Source organism: Pongo abelii, chromosome 1 (assembly GCF_028885655.2).
Source record: "Pongo abelii isolate AG06213 chromosome 1, NHGRI_mPonAbe1-v2.0_pri, whole genome shotgun sequence".
NCBI lineage: Eukaryota > Metazoa > Chordata > Mammalia > Primates > Hominidae > Pongo > Pongo abelii.
This window is the reverse complement of record NC_071985.2, coordinates 99,655,727-99,668,319: the sequence shown is the minus strand read 5'-3', so window position 1 is coordinate 99,668,319 and position 12,593 is coordinate 99,655,727. Positions and strand designations below refer to the sequence as shown.

At 49.2% G+C, this 12,593-nt stretch overlaps 1 protein-coding gene across 11 annotated transcripts; it reads right to left on the bottom strand.

The window, feature by feature from the left end:
- Positions 1–1,113: 1,113 nt before the first annotated feature.
- MINDY1 (MINDY lysine 48 deubiquitinase 1) lies at positions 1,114–12,562 on the bottom strand. 11 transcript variants are annotated; one of them, XM_009244634.3, is made up of 10 exons: positions 10,571–12,562; positions 6,447–7,250; positions 6,003–6,060; positions 5,528–5,592; positions 4,739–4,897; positions 4,139–4,244; positions 3,649–3,791; positions 2,364–2,555; positions 1,906–2,061; positions 1,114–1,648 (listed from the first exon to the last, which is right to left on the bottom strand). In XM_009244634.3, exons 2-10 carry the CDS (start codon positions 6,897–6,899, stop codon positions 1,568–1,570), a joined length of 1,413 nt encoding a protein of 470 aa, XP_009242909.1. In that variant the 5' UTR covers positions 6,900–7,250; positions 10,571–12,562; the 3' UTR covers positions 1,114–1,567.
- Between the last annotated feature and the right edge of the window lie 31 nt (positions 12,563–12,593).

The following is a 12,593-nucleotide window of genomic DNA, read 5'->3' as shown; positions in this document are numbered from 1 at the left end:
GTGCACTTGGCTATTCAGCAGGAATCCTGTTTTGCCTTAGTGCTACAGTAATCAACACCCAGGTCTCCCTCTCCAGGTCTCCCCTCACCCTCATTCTCCAGGAAACTTCGGCAAAATAATTGAGAAACAGGCATTAGAACAAGGTGAGAAATAGTCAGAGGGAGCAAAGGACCATCTGTATGAACTGGGAAGCAAGCGGAGGGCCAAGCTACCCTCCCCAGCCTGGGAATTCTTGGGTTAGTGGAGAGCACAACCCTCAAATTCATGTGTCCAAGCAGAGATTTGAAAACCCACCTCCCAGGAGAGCACTATTTCCCATAGAAAGCAAAAACAAAAACAGAAACAAAAACAAAAAGTCAGGCTTTGGTTCCCCCTGCAGGCTATATTAGAAATGACAGGTAGCTGGGCACAGTGGCTCACGCCTGTAATTCCAGCACTTCGGGAGGCCAAGGCAGGCGGATTACCTGAGGTCAGGAATTCAAGACTAGCCTGACCAAAGTGGCGAAACCCTGTCTCTACTAAAAATACAAAAATTAGCCAGGCGCAGTGGCGCATGCCTGTAGTCCCAGCTACTCAGGGGGCTGAGGCAGGAGAATCGCTTGAATCCGGGAGGCGGAGGTTGCAGTGAGCTCAGATTGCACCACTGCACTCCAGCCTGGGCAACAGAGCGAGACTCCATCTCAAAAAAAAAAAAAAAAAAAAGAAATGACAGGTAACCACCTTCCTGCCTCTGACCCACCTCCCGATTTTTGCATTCTTCAATTGGGTCAAATACTTAACCCTATTGCTTCAGGGTAAGGCAAACAACAGATCTCAGGAAAGAAGGTTTGTTTTTTTTTTAAGACAGTTTTGCTCTTGTCGCCCAGGCTGGAGTGCAGTGGTGCGATCTTGGCTCACTGCAACTTTCACCTCCCGGGTTCAAGTGATTCTCCTGCCTCAGCCTCCCGAGTAGCTGGGATTACAGGCGCCCGCCATGACGCCCGGCTAATTTCTTGTATTTTTAGTAGAGATGGGGTTTCACCTTTTTGGGCAGGCTGGTCTCGAACTCCTAACCTCAGGTGATCTGCCCACCTTGGCCTCTCAAATTGTTGAGATTACAGGCGTGAGCCACCGTGCCCGGCCAGAAGTTTTATTTTCAAACCCCAGGAAGGCATTACAAATAACAGAGACAGAAACCCAAATTAAGCTCTGAAACAACTGGAGACAGGCCTGCCTAGGTGATCAGGAGCATCCAGGCAGCAGGGATGGGAAGCAGAAGAGATGCATTCTGGATAGGGACCTCACCCCAGAGCCTCAGTCTGTATATATGTGTGACTATTCAGGGACCGGGAGTTGAGAACCAGAAACCCATCAATCGTAGTGTTGCCCTGGGTGGGAGGCAGAGAAGGCAGCAGCACGTGAGGTCAAGGACATTACCAAGTCTGACCTTGGCATTTGTCGCCTGCTCTGATCCCCAACAGTCCATAAATAAGTTATCCAGCACATCTCAGGGGTGGAGGCGGGGGAGCAAGCCAACTAGCCATAGCCTCTGGAAGAAGGGGCAGGCCAGCCTGGCACTGGGGCAGAGCTACAGCAGAATGCAGTCTGACTCGTGCTTCGGCCTCTGCCGACGCTCCCCGGCTGGGCGTCCAGATGTGGCTCCTCTCCCCTGTATCGGATTTAACAATCGGTCACTGAACTTCCTTGGAAGAGCACGAGAAGAGATTCTAGAAGAAGGGGTGTCAGGATTGGGACAGGGAGTAGGGAGAGGAAGACAGGAAGGGGCTCCAGGGGAGAGGGACAGGCAGGGGAAGGGCCCTGAGAGAAGAAACCTTGAAGAGACCAGTGCAGGAATAACAGGTGTTCTGAACCCGGCAAAGCATAAGGTGAAAACCAGGAGTGTGGGCGCCCGGGGAAGCAGCCAACCTGCGGTGACAGGGCCCGTGTCCGCATCCACACTGGCTGCGCTGCCTGCTGCTGTTGATACTCCTCTTGCTGAAGCTGCTGGGCCAGCTCCAAGTCGGTAAGCCCCAGCGTGCCTCGTGGCTGCTGCTGCTGCAGGGACAGAGCAATCAAGTAGTCCTGGGGAGAACAAGAGTTGTACAGTGGGCTGAGGCCCAGAGCCATGGCTATTCAGGCAAGGTTTCCAAATCAGTTTTTCCGCATCCCTCAAATTCTCTAGCTCTTTCTCCCTACAGAGCAGCACACACAGCCAAATGCATTATCTGTGGTGCCAGAGAATACACACCAAGTGAGGAGATGGTCTGAGGTAACCCAGAGAGAGAGGCATGGGTTCACATGGCCTCTAGCAGTTAAAATGTATGTAGCAAAACGCTCTCTGAGGCACATGTGCTCTCTGCACTTTTCCTAAGTGCCCTACACACCTGGTCTACCTGCAGCTGCTTTTCTGGGGAGCCACTCCCACCTTCTGCTCCAGGCCCCTTGCCCAGGGAATGACTCAGGTGAAAGTCGGAGTCACAAAAGCAGCTGTCTCCATCCACATTGTGCAGGCTCTCCCATACGATTTGCTCCTCCTGTAGAAAGCCCTGGTCAGTGACCAGTAGGTATAAGTGACTCTACAAAGAAAAGAACAGAGCTCATTGTGGGGACAGGTGATACGGAGGCAGTTCACTGCCAGAAATCTCGGTATGAACATGTGGACTTTTTTTTTCTTGGAGATGGAGTCTCGCTCTGTCGCCCAGGCTGGAGTGCAGTGGTGCAGTCTCTGCTCACTGCAAGCTCCGCCTCCCGGGTTCACGCCATTCTCCTGCCTCAGCCTCCCAAGTAGCTGGGACTACAGACACCCGCTACCATGCCCAGCTAATGTTTGGTATTTTTTTAGTAGAGACGGGGTTTCACCGTGTTAGCCAGGATGGCCTCGATCTCCTGACCTCATGATCTGCCCGCCTCGGCCTCCCAAAGTGCTGGGATTACAGGCGTGAGCCACCGCACCGGGACCCTGAGCATGCAGACCTTTTACAAATATGTGTGGCCTTGGGGGGAAGAAAGGGATGTCTGAGTGTACATCCAGTTGGGTGTGAGCACGGTGGTCATTCTGGCCAAGCGTGGCATGGAGTCGTTGGGGCTGAGATGCCACACAAGACCCTGCTCCCCCCATTTCCCATTGTTCTCTGGGCTTGCCTGATGGCTCTTAGGATAAATCCTTTGAGAACCAGAGACCCCTCCCTCTGCTGCTCAAATCCTAGAGAGCTTTGGCAGTTTCTAACTTTTGAAGACCAGCATTGTTCCAAAATTCCACTGCCCCCTCCTAGGGGAGGATCATACTTTCCTGTCCCATCGACGGCAGGCTTATCCCTTATGGCTTACTCTGGCCAGAAGATGTGAGCAGAAATGACATGTGTCATTTCCAAACAGAAGCTCTAAGTATGAGTGCCCAGTGCCCCTCTCACTCTCTTCCCACATATATTCCAGATAAAGGATCTTTTGTCAGCTAGGTCCCAGAGTGAAGATGGTGTGGGACAAAACCATAGCCAGTCCACAGTGGACACGCACCAGGAGCGGGAAATGAACCTTTGTTGTGGTAAACCACAGGGATTTGAGGGGTCACTTGCTACCACGGCTTAATCTAGCTGATCCCAGCTGGACCCACGAGAAAAAGACACCAGGAAATGACAGCACCGCAGCCCGCCACCCCCAAACCCGCATTACCTTATGCTTAGTCATGGTGCTAAAGTGGTTGTTTCGGAAAAAGACGCTAAGTTCACCCTCCTTAGCAGCTGCTGTCAGCTCACACAGTCCGTGGTAGGTCAGCTGGGCCGCGGTGGTCTCCAGGAACTGCTCTGCAACCAGGCCTGCCAGAAGCGGACGAGTCGGGGGAAACTTGGCTTAAATTCAAGGTCCACAACAGGAAGGACCATCCAGAGAGCCCCTGTCAAAAGCCCCGGGGGGTCAGTCCCACCTTCTGATGTCCCTTTCTTGAAACCTAGTTGTATTCATTCACTTAACAAATACTTATAATAGAGCAGCCTTGTGCCAGGCACTGGGGATACCTCAATGAACTAAACAGAAATTCCCCAAGCTCCTTCTTGTGAAGCTTATATCTAGTGGGATGTGGTAGGAGACGACACCCAATAAAAAATAAGCCTAAGTAGCCGTCATTCCCTCCACATACTATCCATGAGAAGGGCAGGAATGTCACCTTTTGTCACGAGGTTGGTGTCACTGGAGTGTTTGCAGGTGATGATCCTCTCCACCAGCTGGTTGTAACTCAGTTTCCCAACTGCACGCACAGCCTCAGGACTCTGCTTGGGTAGTGGGATGTGGGATACCAAAAAAACTGGGATTTTTTTTTTTTTTTTTAAGGAAGGAAACGAACAAAGCTCACAAGGACTACAACCCTATGATGAATGGTTCCTAAACACTTTTTTTGTTTTTTTTGGTCTCTCAAAAAAAAAAAAATTTGAGGAACCATTCATCATAGGGTTGCTATGTTGCCCCGACTGGCCTCGAACTCCTCCCAAGTAGCTGGGAATACAGGCATGTGCCACCAAACCCATCTGCTTCCTGAATTTTTGATGTCTAAATAACTGACCTATTTGCATGTAATTTGCTTGTATTTGCATGTTACCCCCAAAATAGATTAAAATTCAAGGAATTCTGTACTGGGTCCAGTCTCTAAACACTATTTCCCTCCCAAGCCAATCTAACCCCTAACTCCCTAACCTCTACCCCACAAAAATTTGCCTCTCTCATGTCAGCTTGAGCTGGATAAGGTTCCAGTGGGCCCTCCCACCCTCACCTGTGGATCAACAAGCCAGCCATGGTACAGAGGTATGCCTAGCAGGTCAAAGACACTGCACTCGGGTGTATACTCAAAATCAGAGACGCCTGTGAATCGCACATTGACATCCAGACCTGTGGCCAGTTTAGGCAGCACCGTCATTGCATCATCCACATTCTGGGGGTAGAAAAAAAATGATGGAGATTCTAGCCTTCTCTCCCACCACTCCACTCCCACCTCCAGAAATTAAAAATTAACCTTGTTGCTCTTCTTCCCTGATTCTCTTACAAGCCACTCCATTTCTCCCTTGCCTCAACCCTTCTCTATCTTATATAAATGAACATTGTTTTTCTTTGAGAGTGTAAGTCTAATTCTTTCATCCAGGCTGGAGTGCAGTGGTGTGATCCTAGCTCACTGCAGCCTCAAACTCTTGGTTTCAAGTGACCCTCCCACCTCAGCCTCCTGCGTAGCTGGGACTACAGGCACGCACCGCCATACCTGGCTAATTCTTGAAAAAAATTTTTTTTTGTAGAGACAGGGGTATTATTATGTTGCCCAGGCTGGCCTCGAACTCCTGGCCTCAAGTGATCCTCCCGCTTTGGCCTCTCAAAGTGCTGGGATTACAGGTGTGAGCACCCGGCCAATGAACATATTTTCTAGGACAAAGATAAACTCTCCTCTGACTCCTGCAGAATGAAATCATGGTTCAAGGAAACCTCTGAAGAAGCAACAAAAGCTTATCTTAGTATTACAAGATGTCCCCTTACAAACCTGCAAACCCCTATGCCTGCAGACCTTTTGCCTCACCTGCTGAAAATTAAGCTGAAGTCCCTCTGACTTCTCCTGGGGCTTGATGGACAGGAGGCAGTTTCCTATAAGACAGGGCCCCTTATCAGCTTACCCCACCAATCATCCCAAAAGCTAAGTTTCCTCTTCTCCTGGAGAATGGGGGTAATGTCACAGAACACAGATTTTCAGAGCTGGAAAATACTTAGATTCTAATCTGGACTCTTCATTTCTCAGAGGAGGCGACAGCCTCGTAAAGGTGAAGGGCCCACGCAGGGTCAGATACAAAAGCTAAGGGCAGAATTGGTGTTACAACCCAGGACTCCCGACACCTTTGCTTTTCATTCTCCAGCCTTGCAGAGAAGCCCCATAGACCCTTACCCTCCCTGCCATATCAGAACCCCCAAATGGAGATCCCTGAATAGTCTGGATTTCTGGCTGAGTGGATAGCTCTGGAACCCCTTGGGTAATTCCTCTTCAAGGCCCAGTCACTCACCAAGATGGGCCATGAGCTCATCCGATGTGATCACTTCCTTCTGCGGGGGGAGCTTCACCTGGAGGCAGAAGGGGTGATCACGTGTATGCTTTCCTCCAAAGAGCACTGAAGGAATACCCATGGAAAGGCAAGGGGGAGCTCCAGTAGTAGGGTGGGGTAGGAAAAAAGGCTTGCAACTGGCACAAGGGAATGAATGTGAAATCTTGCAAGGCATGTGCATTTGCTAGGGAGTAGGAGATACATGGGTGGGACAGATCTTCCTCTTTTTTTTTCTTTTTTTCTTTGTTTTTAGGAAGATCTTATCTCATTTGCTCAAGCTGGAGAAATAGGGAGAATAATCTGAAAAGTTTTGACTGGTTTGAGGACATCAGGATGATCAAGGAAGTAAGTCAGGGAAGAGTACTCCCTGATATTTTTTGCACCCCTAACTGCATGTTCTCTTACCTTCCACTGAAGAAAGAGGATGTTCATGATGGCAAGGAGAGGGCAAGGGCCATTAGTGCTCTGGGTGATGATGGGTGTCCGTTCTCCTTTCCAAGGGATCCACTTGACACAGTAGAAATCTGGCTCAGGCTGTCGGGTCCTGGGGGACTGAGGAAGCTCCTGGGGCATGGAGCATGCCTTTATTGTCTCTACTTCAGGCAGTGTCCCAAGGGTTGGCCCCGGTGGAGCTGAGCCAGCTTCAGGCAGAGGGGACTCAAGGTTGTCCCCACACTGGCTAGGCAGCAAAGCTTGGTCTGCTGGCTCCCGTTCTCCAGCCTCCCCATCAGCATCTCTTGCATCTGTGTCCTGAGGGTGCTCATATGGGCCTGCCAGAACTTCATGGTTTTTAGGGATGTCTGCTTCTACAGTCCCGGCCTTACCAGGGGCTGGATCCTCAGGCTGATGGTGTTCCATGGTCAAAAGGGACTCAGCTGAGGGGCACTGAAGGTGTTTACTAACCTCAGGGACTTGCCTAAGCCAGGGTTGGGATGCAAAAGAGTGACCTGTCCAATAAGAAGGAAATCGGTGGGCTGGAAAACAAACTAACCCAGAAAAGTCTTGGAAAAGGAATGTTGTGTAGAAGGCTGGCTAGTGTTTGTGCAGTCACCCCTGGCTATGAGCAGTATATGTGTAAACAGAAGGGCCCCGTGCTGAGCTCTTTCCACCTCTAACTTGCTGTGACCAGATGAGACCAAGAGGTCGTGGGGCTTCCAGACTTGGGAGGGAAGACTGGTGGGATTGAAGACATGGGTGGAGTCAGCTTCCCTGAAACAGATCATGACAGGGAATGGAGAAAAGACAGAGAGAAAGGGAGAGCACAAAGGAGAAAGAAGGATAAGAGGTGGAGAAAGAAATGTTAAATCTACGCTAATGGTTATTAATATGATGATCTTTAGCTTACTGTAATGACATCACATCAGTAACCCCCTCATAGCCAGGACAGGGATAATTCCTCTGCCCTACCCCACACCCTGCCCCTTCACACACCATACTAAGAATACACAGTGCTTGTATGTGGTTGTATGTTTAGGGATACCTTCTCTCTGCCTCACCCAAGGATAAAAAGATTAAGTCAAATAGTACTTGGGGTGAAGAATGGAGGAGGCACAGAGAGTCAGTTTCATGCCCCTAAAGGTGAAATGCTGGTGAGGAAGGGGAAGTCTTCCACCTCAGAGGGCTCTACTGAACCTTACACAATCCCAAACCACAGTATAAAGGCCTTGGGAGGGGTTTCCTGTAAGCTGGGAGGGGAAATGTAGGTGGTGGAGACTGGAATCAGAGACTGGTTTTGATAAATAACTTCAGATTAGGGGCACAAAAAGCACTCCCCACAAGTTCTTCCAGTAAGCTTCTCTTTAAAAAAAAATTAATAAAGATATCAAAATTTTTTTAATTAAATTGAGACAGGGTCTTGCTTTGTTGCCTAGGCTGGTCTCAACTCCTGGGGGCCCAAGCAATCCGCCCTCCTCAGCCTGCCAAAGGACTGGGATTATAGGCATGAGCCACGGTGCCTGGACCCAGTAAGCATCTCTTGACAGCTAGAGTTGACAGCTAGAGCAGCTTTTCCTCAGTTCATTTTTCTTTTCCCAGAAGCTGCCTAAACCCAGAGATACTCTCTTGCCTGCTATTTCTAGGAAATATGAAAATGCTGATTATTAATTTACATAACAATACTCCCTCTACATTCACCTACCTAAACTTCTGTGTCTATTCCCATCCAAGTGGTTTTATTTATTTATTTTTATTTTTTTGAGACGGAGTTTTGCTCTTATTGCCTAGGCTGGAGTGCAGTGGTGCAACCTCGGCTCACTGGAACCTCTGCCTCCTGAGTTGAAGTGATTCTCCTGCCTCAGCCTCCCGAGTAGCTGGGATTACAGGCATGCACCACCATGCCCGGCTAATTTTGTATTTTTTAGTAGAGATGGAGTTTCTCCATGTTGGTCAGGCTGGTCTTGAACTTCCGACCTCAGGTGATCCTCCCACCTTGGCCTCCCAAAGTGCTGGGATTACAGGCGTGAGCCACCGCGCCCAGTCCTCTCCAGGTCATTTTAGATGTGAACACCGGACCTGTTTAACCTGTTCTCTATCAGCACTGGAGGCACATTGAGGCAAGCACAGATAGACATTTAACTAATACTGTGGGTATAAATAATAAAAAACTACAAATCCTGCCCTTTGGAAAACATCTCCCTTCAATCTCCTTGCTCCCCTCCCACTCTTTATCAGGGAGAGAAACAGGGAGAAATTAAACTAGTTAGGGGCCAGTCACGGTGGCTCACGCCTGTAATCCCAGCACTTTGGGAGGCTGAGGCAGGCAAATTACTTGAGGTCAGGAGATCGAGACCATCCTCGCCAACATGGCGAAACCCTGTCTGTATTCAAAGTACAAAAATTAGCCAGGTGTGTTGGCACGTGCCTGTAGTCGCAGCTGCTCGGGAGGCTGAGGTGGGAGAATTGCTTGAACCTGGGAGGCAGAGGCTGCAGTGAGCTGAGATGGTGACACTGCACTACAGCCTGGGCGACAGAGCAAAACTCCATCTCAAAAATAAAATAAAACAAAATAAAATAAAATAAATTAAACTAGTTAGAAATCTTGTCTTTTCTCCACCCTCCTCCCAGCCTGAGACTGCTTCCTTCTTGTAAACCTACAGGAATTTGGGGCTAGGGGAAGGCCTGGGAGATGAGGTTGAGGAACATTAAGGTTACTGAATCAAAATAAGCCTAGTCACTCAAATTGATTATCCTCTTGATTCACATGTTTATGCTAGCTGCATATCATTTACATGTTGTTAATTTAGAATCAGAATAGCAAAAATTGCCTGCAGGCCTTACACTTTTTTTTCTCTCTCTTTCCCTCTCTCCTTTTCTTCCCCCCTTAAATGACACTTAGGGTGAACCTCAAAGCAGATGCCAGAGCCTGGAAAAGTGAAAAAGCTTGAAGAAAAGCAGGCCTTGGCCGGGCACAGTGGCTCACACCTGTATCCCGGCACTTTGAGAGGCCGAGGCGGGTGGATCACCTGAGGTCAGGAGCTCAAGATCAGCCTGGCTAACATGGTGAAACCCCATCTCTACTAAAAATACAAAAATTAGCCAGGCGTGGTGGCGGGCACCTGTAATCCCAGCTACTCAGGAGGCTGAGGCAGGAGAATTGCTTGAACCCCGGAGGTGGAGGTTGCAGTAAGCCAAGACTGTGCCACTGCACTCCAGCCTGGGTGACAAGAGTGAGACTCTGTCTCCGAAAAAAAAAGAAAAAAAAAAGAAAAGCGGGCATCATTTTTTATATTTTCTCTCCAGTGCCAGAAATGATCAATGATGAAGTGGGGGTTGGGCAGCTGTCTGGCTGGAGAGGTGAGCCAAAGCAACCCAGGAGTGGACACCCGAGGGAGTGGGGTCTCAGAGGAACTGGGCAGAGCTAAATGGGCTAAGTCTTAAGAGGCAGGGGTAGGAAATGTAATGAAGGGTTTCTACTCTACAAGGTCCAATCCTACTGGGGAGGGTATGGAGTATTTCAGAGTAGGAAAGAATGAGGGAGAGGATAGTCGGACAAATCAAAGTTTCATTCTTTTCCTCCTCTTTCTCAGCTCGTCAAGTCCTACACTTTCTCTCCAGCTGGAATTATGGTGGTGGGTGAGTGAGTTAAAATAACCCTGGCTCCCCCCTAATCAATGGCAGTAGAGAGCCGAAAGTTGGAAGAAGCATGTAAAACAGGTATGTAGCTTCGAGAAGACACTCCTCCCCTTCGTAGGAACAGTTCCCTTACTGTCTCACACCAATCTCCTTCTTAGTCTGACCTATGTCTTTGTGCAATCAATAGTTTAGATTTTCATCTCAGAATATGTCAACCATGGCCACAGTGCCCTGTCTACTTGCTCACAAGGAGAGGGGGAAGGTTTCGTGCTTTCATTAAAAGGAGGAGGACCAAGCAGCATCCCCTTTACATATCTCTCCTGACTTAGCTCCTCTAAGCAATCCAGACTTGTAGAACAAAGGTGGAAGGACAGCAGGTGTCAGCTCCCCAAAGCTGGAGAGGAAACAGAGAAGGATGGGGGAAGAGGTGAAGAAGATGATTAAAATAAAGTTTTTACCTTAAAGAAGTGGGTGCTGTTCCAAGATTGACAAGGAGGGTTCAGCCGTGGCAATGCGATGGGGGAGATAGGTGCAATGAGGGGGGCTGCTAGTGCCAGCTGCCTTCCAGCTGTCAACGCCTGAGCTTATACAGGTTTACACAGCTTTATGAGCGACAGTCCAGGCTGGGTTGTGGCCACTTCCGGACTCACGCCCAGTACTGGGAGCACTGGAGGAGGGTGAAGGCAGGCAAGGGCACAGCCCAGGTGCTCCAGGTCGCTCAGAGGGTCTTCAGGATTCCTAAGTCGCCGAGTCTATGGCATGTGCTCCAGGCCCTGACTACAAGCTGGTTTTCAAAGGAAGTTTGTGGTTTTTCTTTTCTTCTCTCTCTCTCTTTTCTGTTCTCATCGGGACGAAGAAAAATTAGGCAAGGACAAGCTCCCTGGAGGAGGAGGGGTCTGCCCAGCGCTGGTGGATTTCCATCAGGGCTTTCTGACCCGGTCAGCAGCTTTGTGATCAGCAAAGAGGGAGCGAGAAACAGGAGAGAAAAACAACAGACCCTTTCTCTTCCCTCTGCCTGCCTCTGGAAGGGACGGAGCGCTTGTGCCTCTCTGGTGAGAATAGGGAAGAGCAAGTGCCCTTGCTAAGTAGGGAGGAGCAGGGCTGGACAGAAGCAGCTTGTTGGATCTGGGCTCTCTCTCTGGGTTTGGCAGTCCTTTGCTCTGGATCCACAGAAGCAGGACCAAAGAGCACAATATTTGCATATATTACTCAATTAATGTTAAAAACAAACAAACAAACCCAGCTCTTTTCCCTCTGGAGCCCTCCAGAGAGCTCCTTTCCAAGTCCTTGCTGTATCATTTTTAAGTCTAGAAATGAAACTGGTTGGGTTGTGCACCTGGTAGAGTGCAGAGGGTGTGGTAGAAGCCCCAGGCTCTGGGCACGATGGCTGACGCCTGTAATCCCAGCACTTTGGGAAGCCGAGGCGGGCGGATCACGAGGTCAAGAGATCAAGACCAACCTGGCCAACATAGTGAAACCCCATCTCTACTAAAAATACAAAAATTAGCAGGGCGTGGTGGCAGGTGCCTGTAGTCCCAGCTACTTGGGAGGCTGAGACAGGAGAATCGCTTGAACCCGGGAGGCGGAGGTTGCAGTGAGCCAAGATCCTGCCACTGCACTCCAGCCTGAAGACGGAGGAAGATTCCGTCTCAAAAAGAAGAAGAAGAAGAAGAAAAGAACTGGCAGAGCAGGCAGGAGACCCAACACCCCTGTGCTCTGGATCTTGGTTCCACCGCAGGCCTCTCATCAGTCACCTCCTCTCGATTTACAGCTGGGGAAGCAGGAAAAGCTGGTGTGAGGCTGACGATAGGAAATAAAGGGATAGATAAATAAATGAGGGAATTTTTGATGATGAGTGTCCATTTATTTGCAGTACCTGCGCTACCCTGCGGCTGGAAAGTGGCAGTTAACAGAGGTTGGAACCTAACTCTACATTCTGAAGGGTTCCCTAAACTCTATGTACAGGGCCGCCACAGGATGAAACTTCAAGCAACTCTAAAGGCTGAAAGAGCAGTTGCAACAATTAGGGTGGCAGAGAGCAAAAAGCCAAGGTTACAACCGTCCGAGAAAGGAAGGAGAAGATATTTGTGGAGGCTGTAGAAAAAAACAGGCTACAGAGTTGCAAAGGGAGAAGCAGCAGGAGTTGGCAGGAGACTGTAGGTGTTAACAAGAGGGGTCAAAGATTATTCTAATGTTCTCCTAACATGAACCACCACAAAATTGGTGGCGATTGAGTCAGTTTGGTAAAGGGCAGAATTTCGAGAAAGAAGATGATCTGTTTTGCCAAGTGTCGTTTAAAATGTCAACCAGATGCTCGGTGTGATATATGGAAAGATGTTATATTTGGCCTGATCTGAAGGGGAAAGTTCAGATGCCACAGTAATGGGTTACTGTGACACATACACATTTGTTTACCAAACGACTGATCTCTCAGAAAACTATCCTTCCCTCGGTTGCTAGGGACATTGCGGAGTTGCGGGA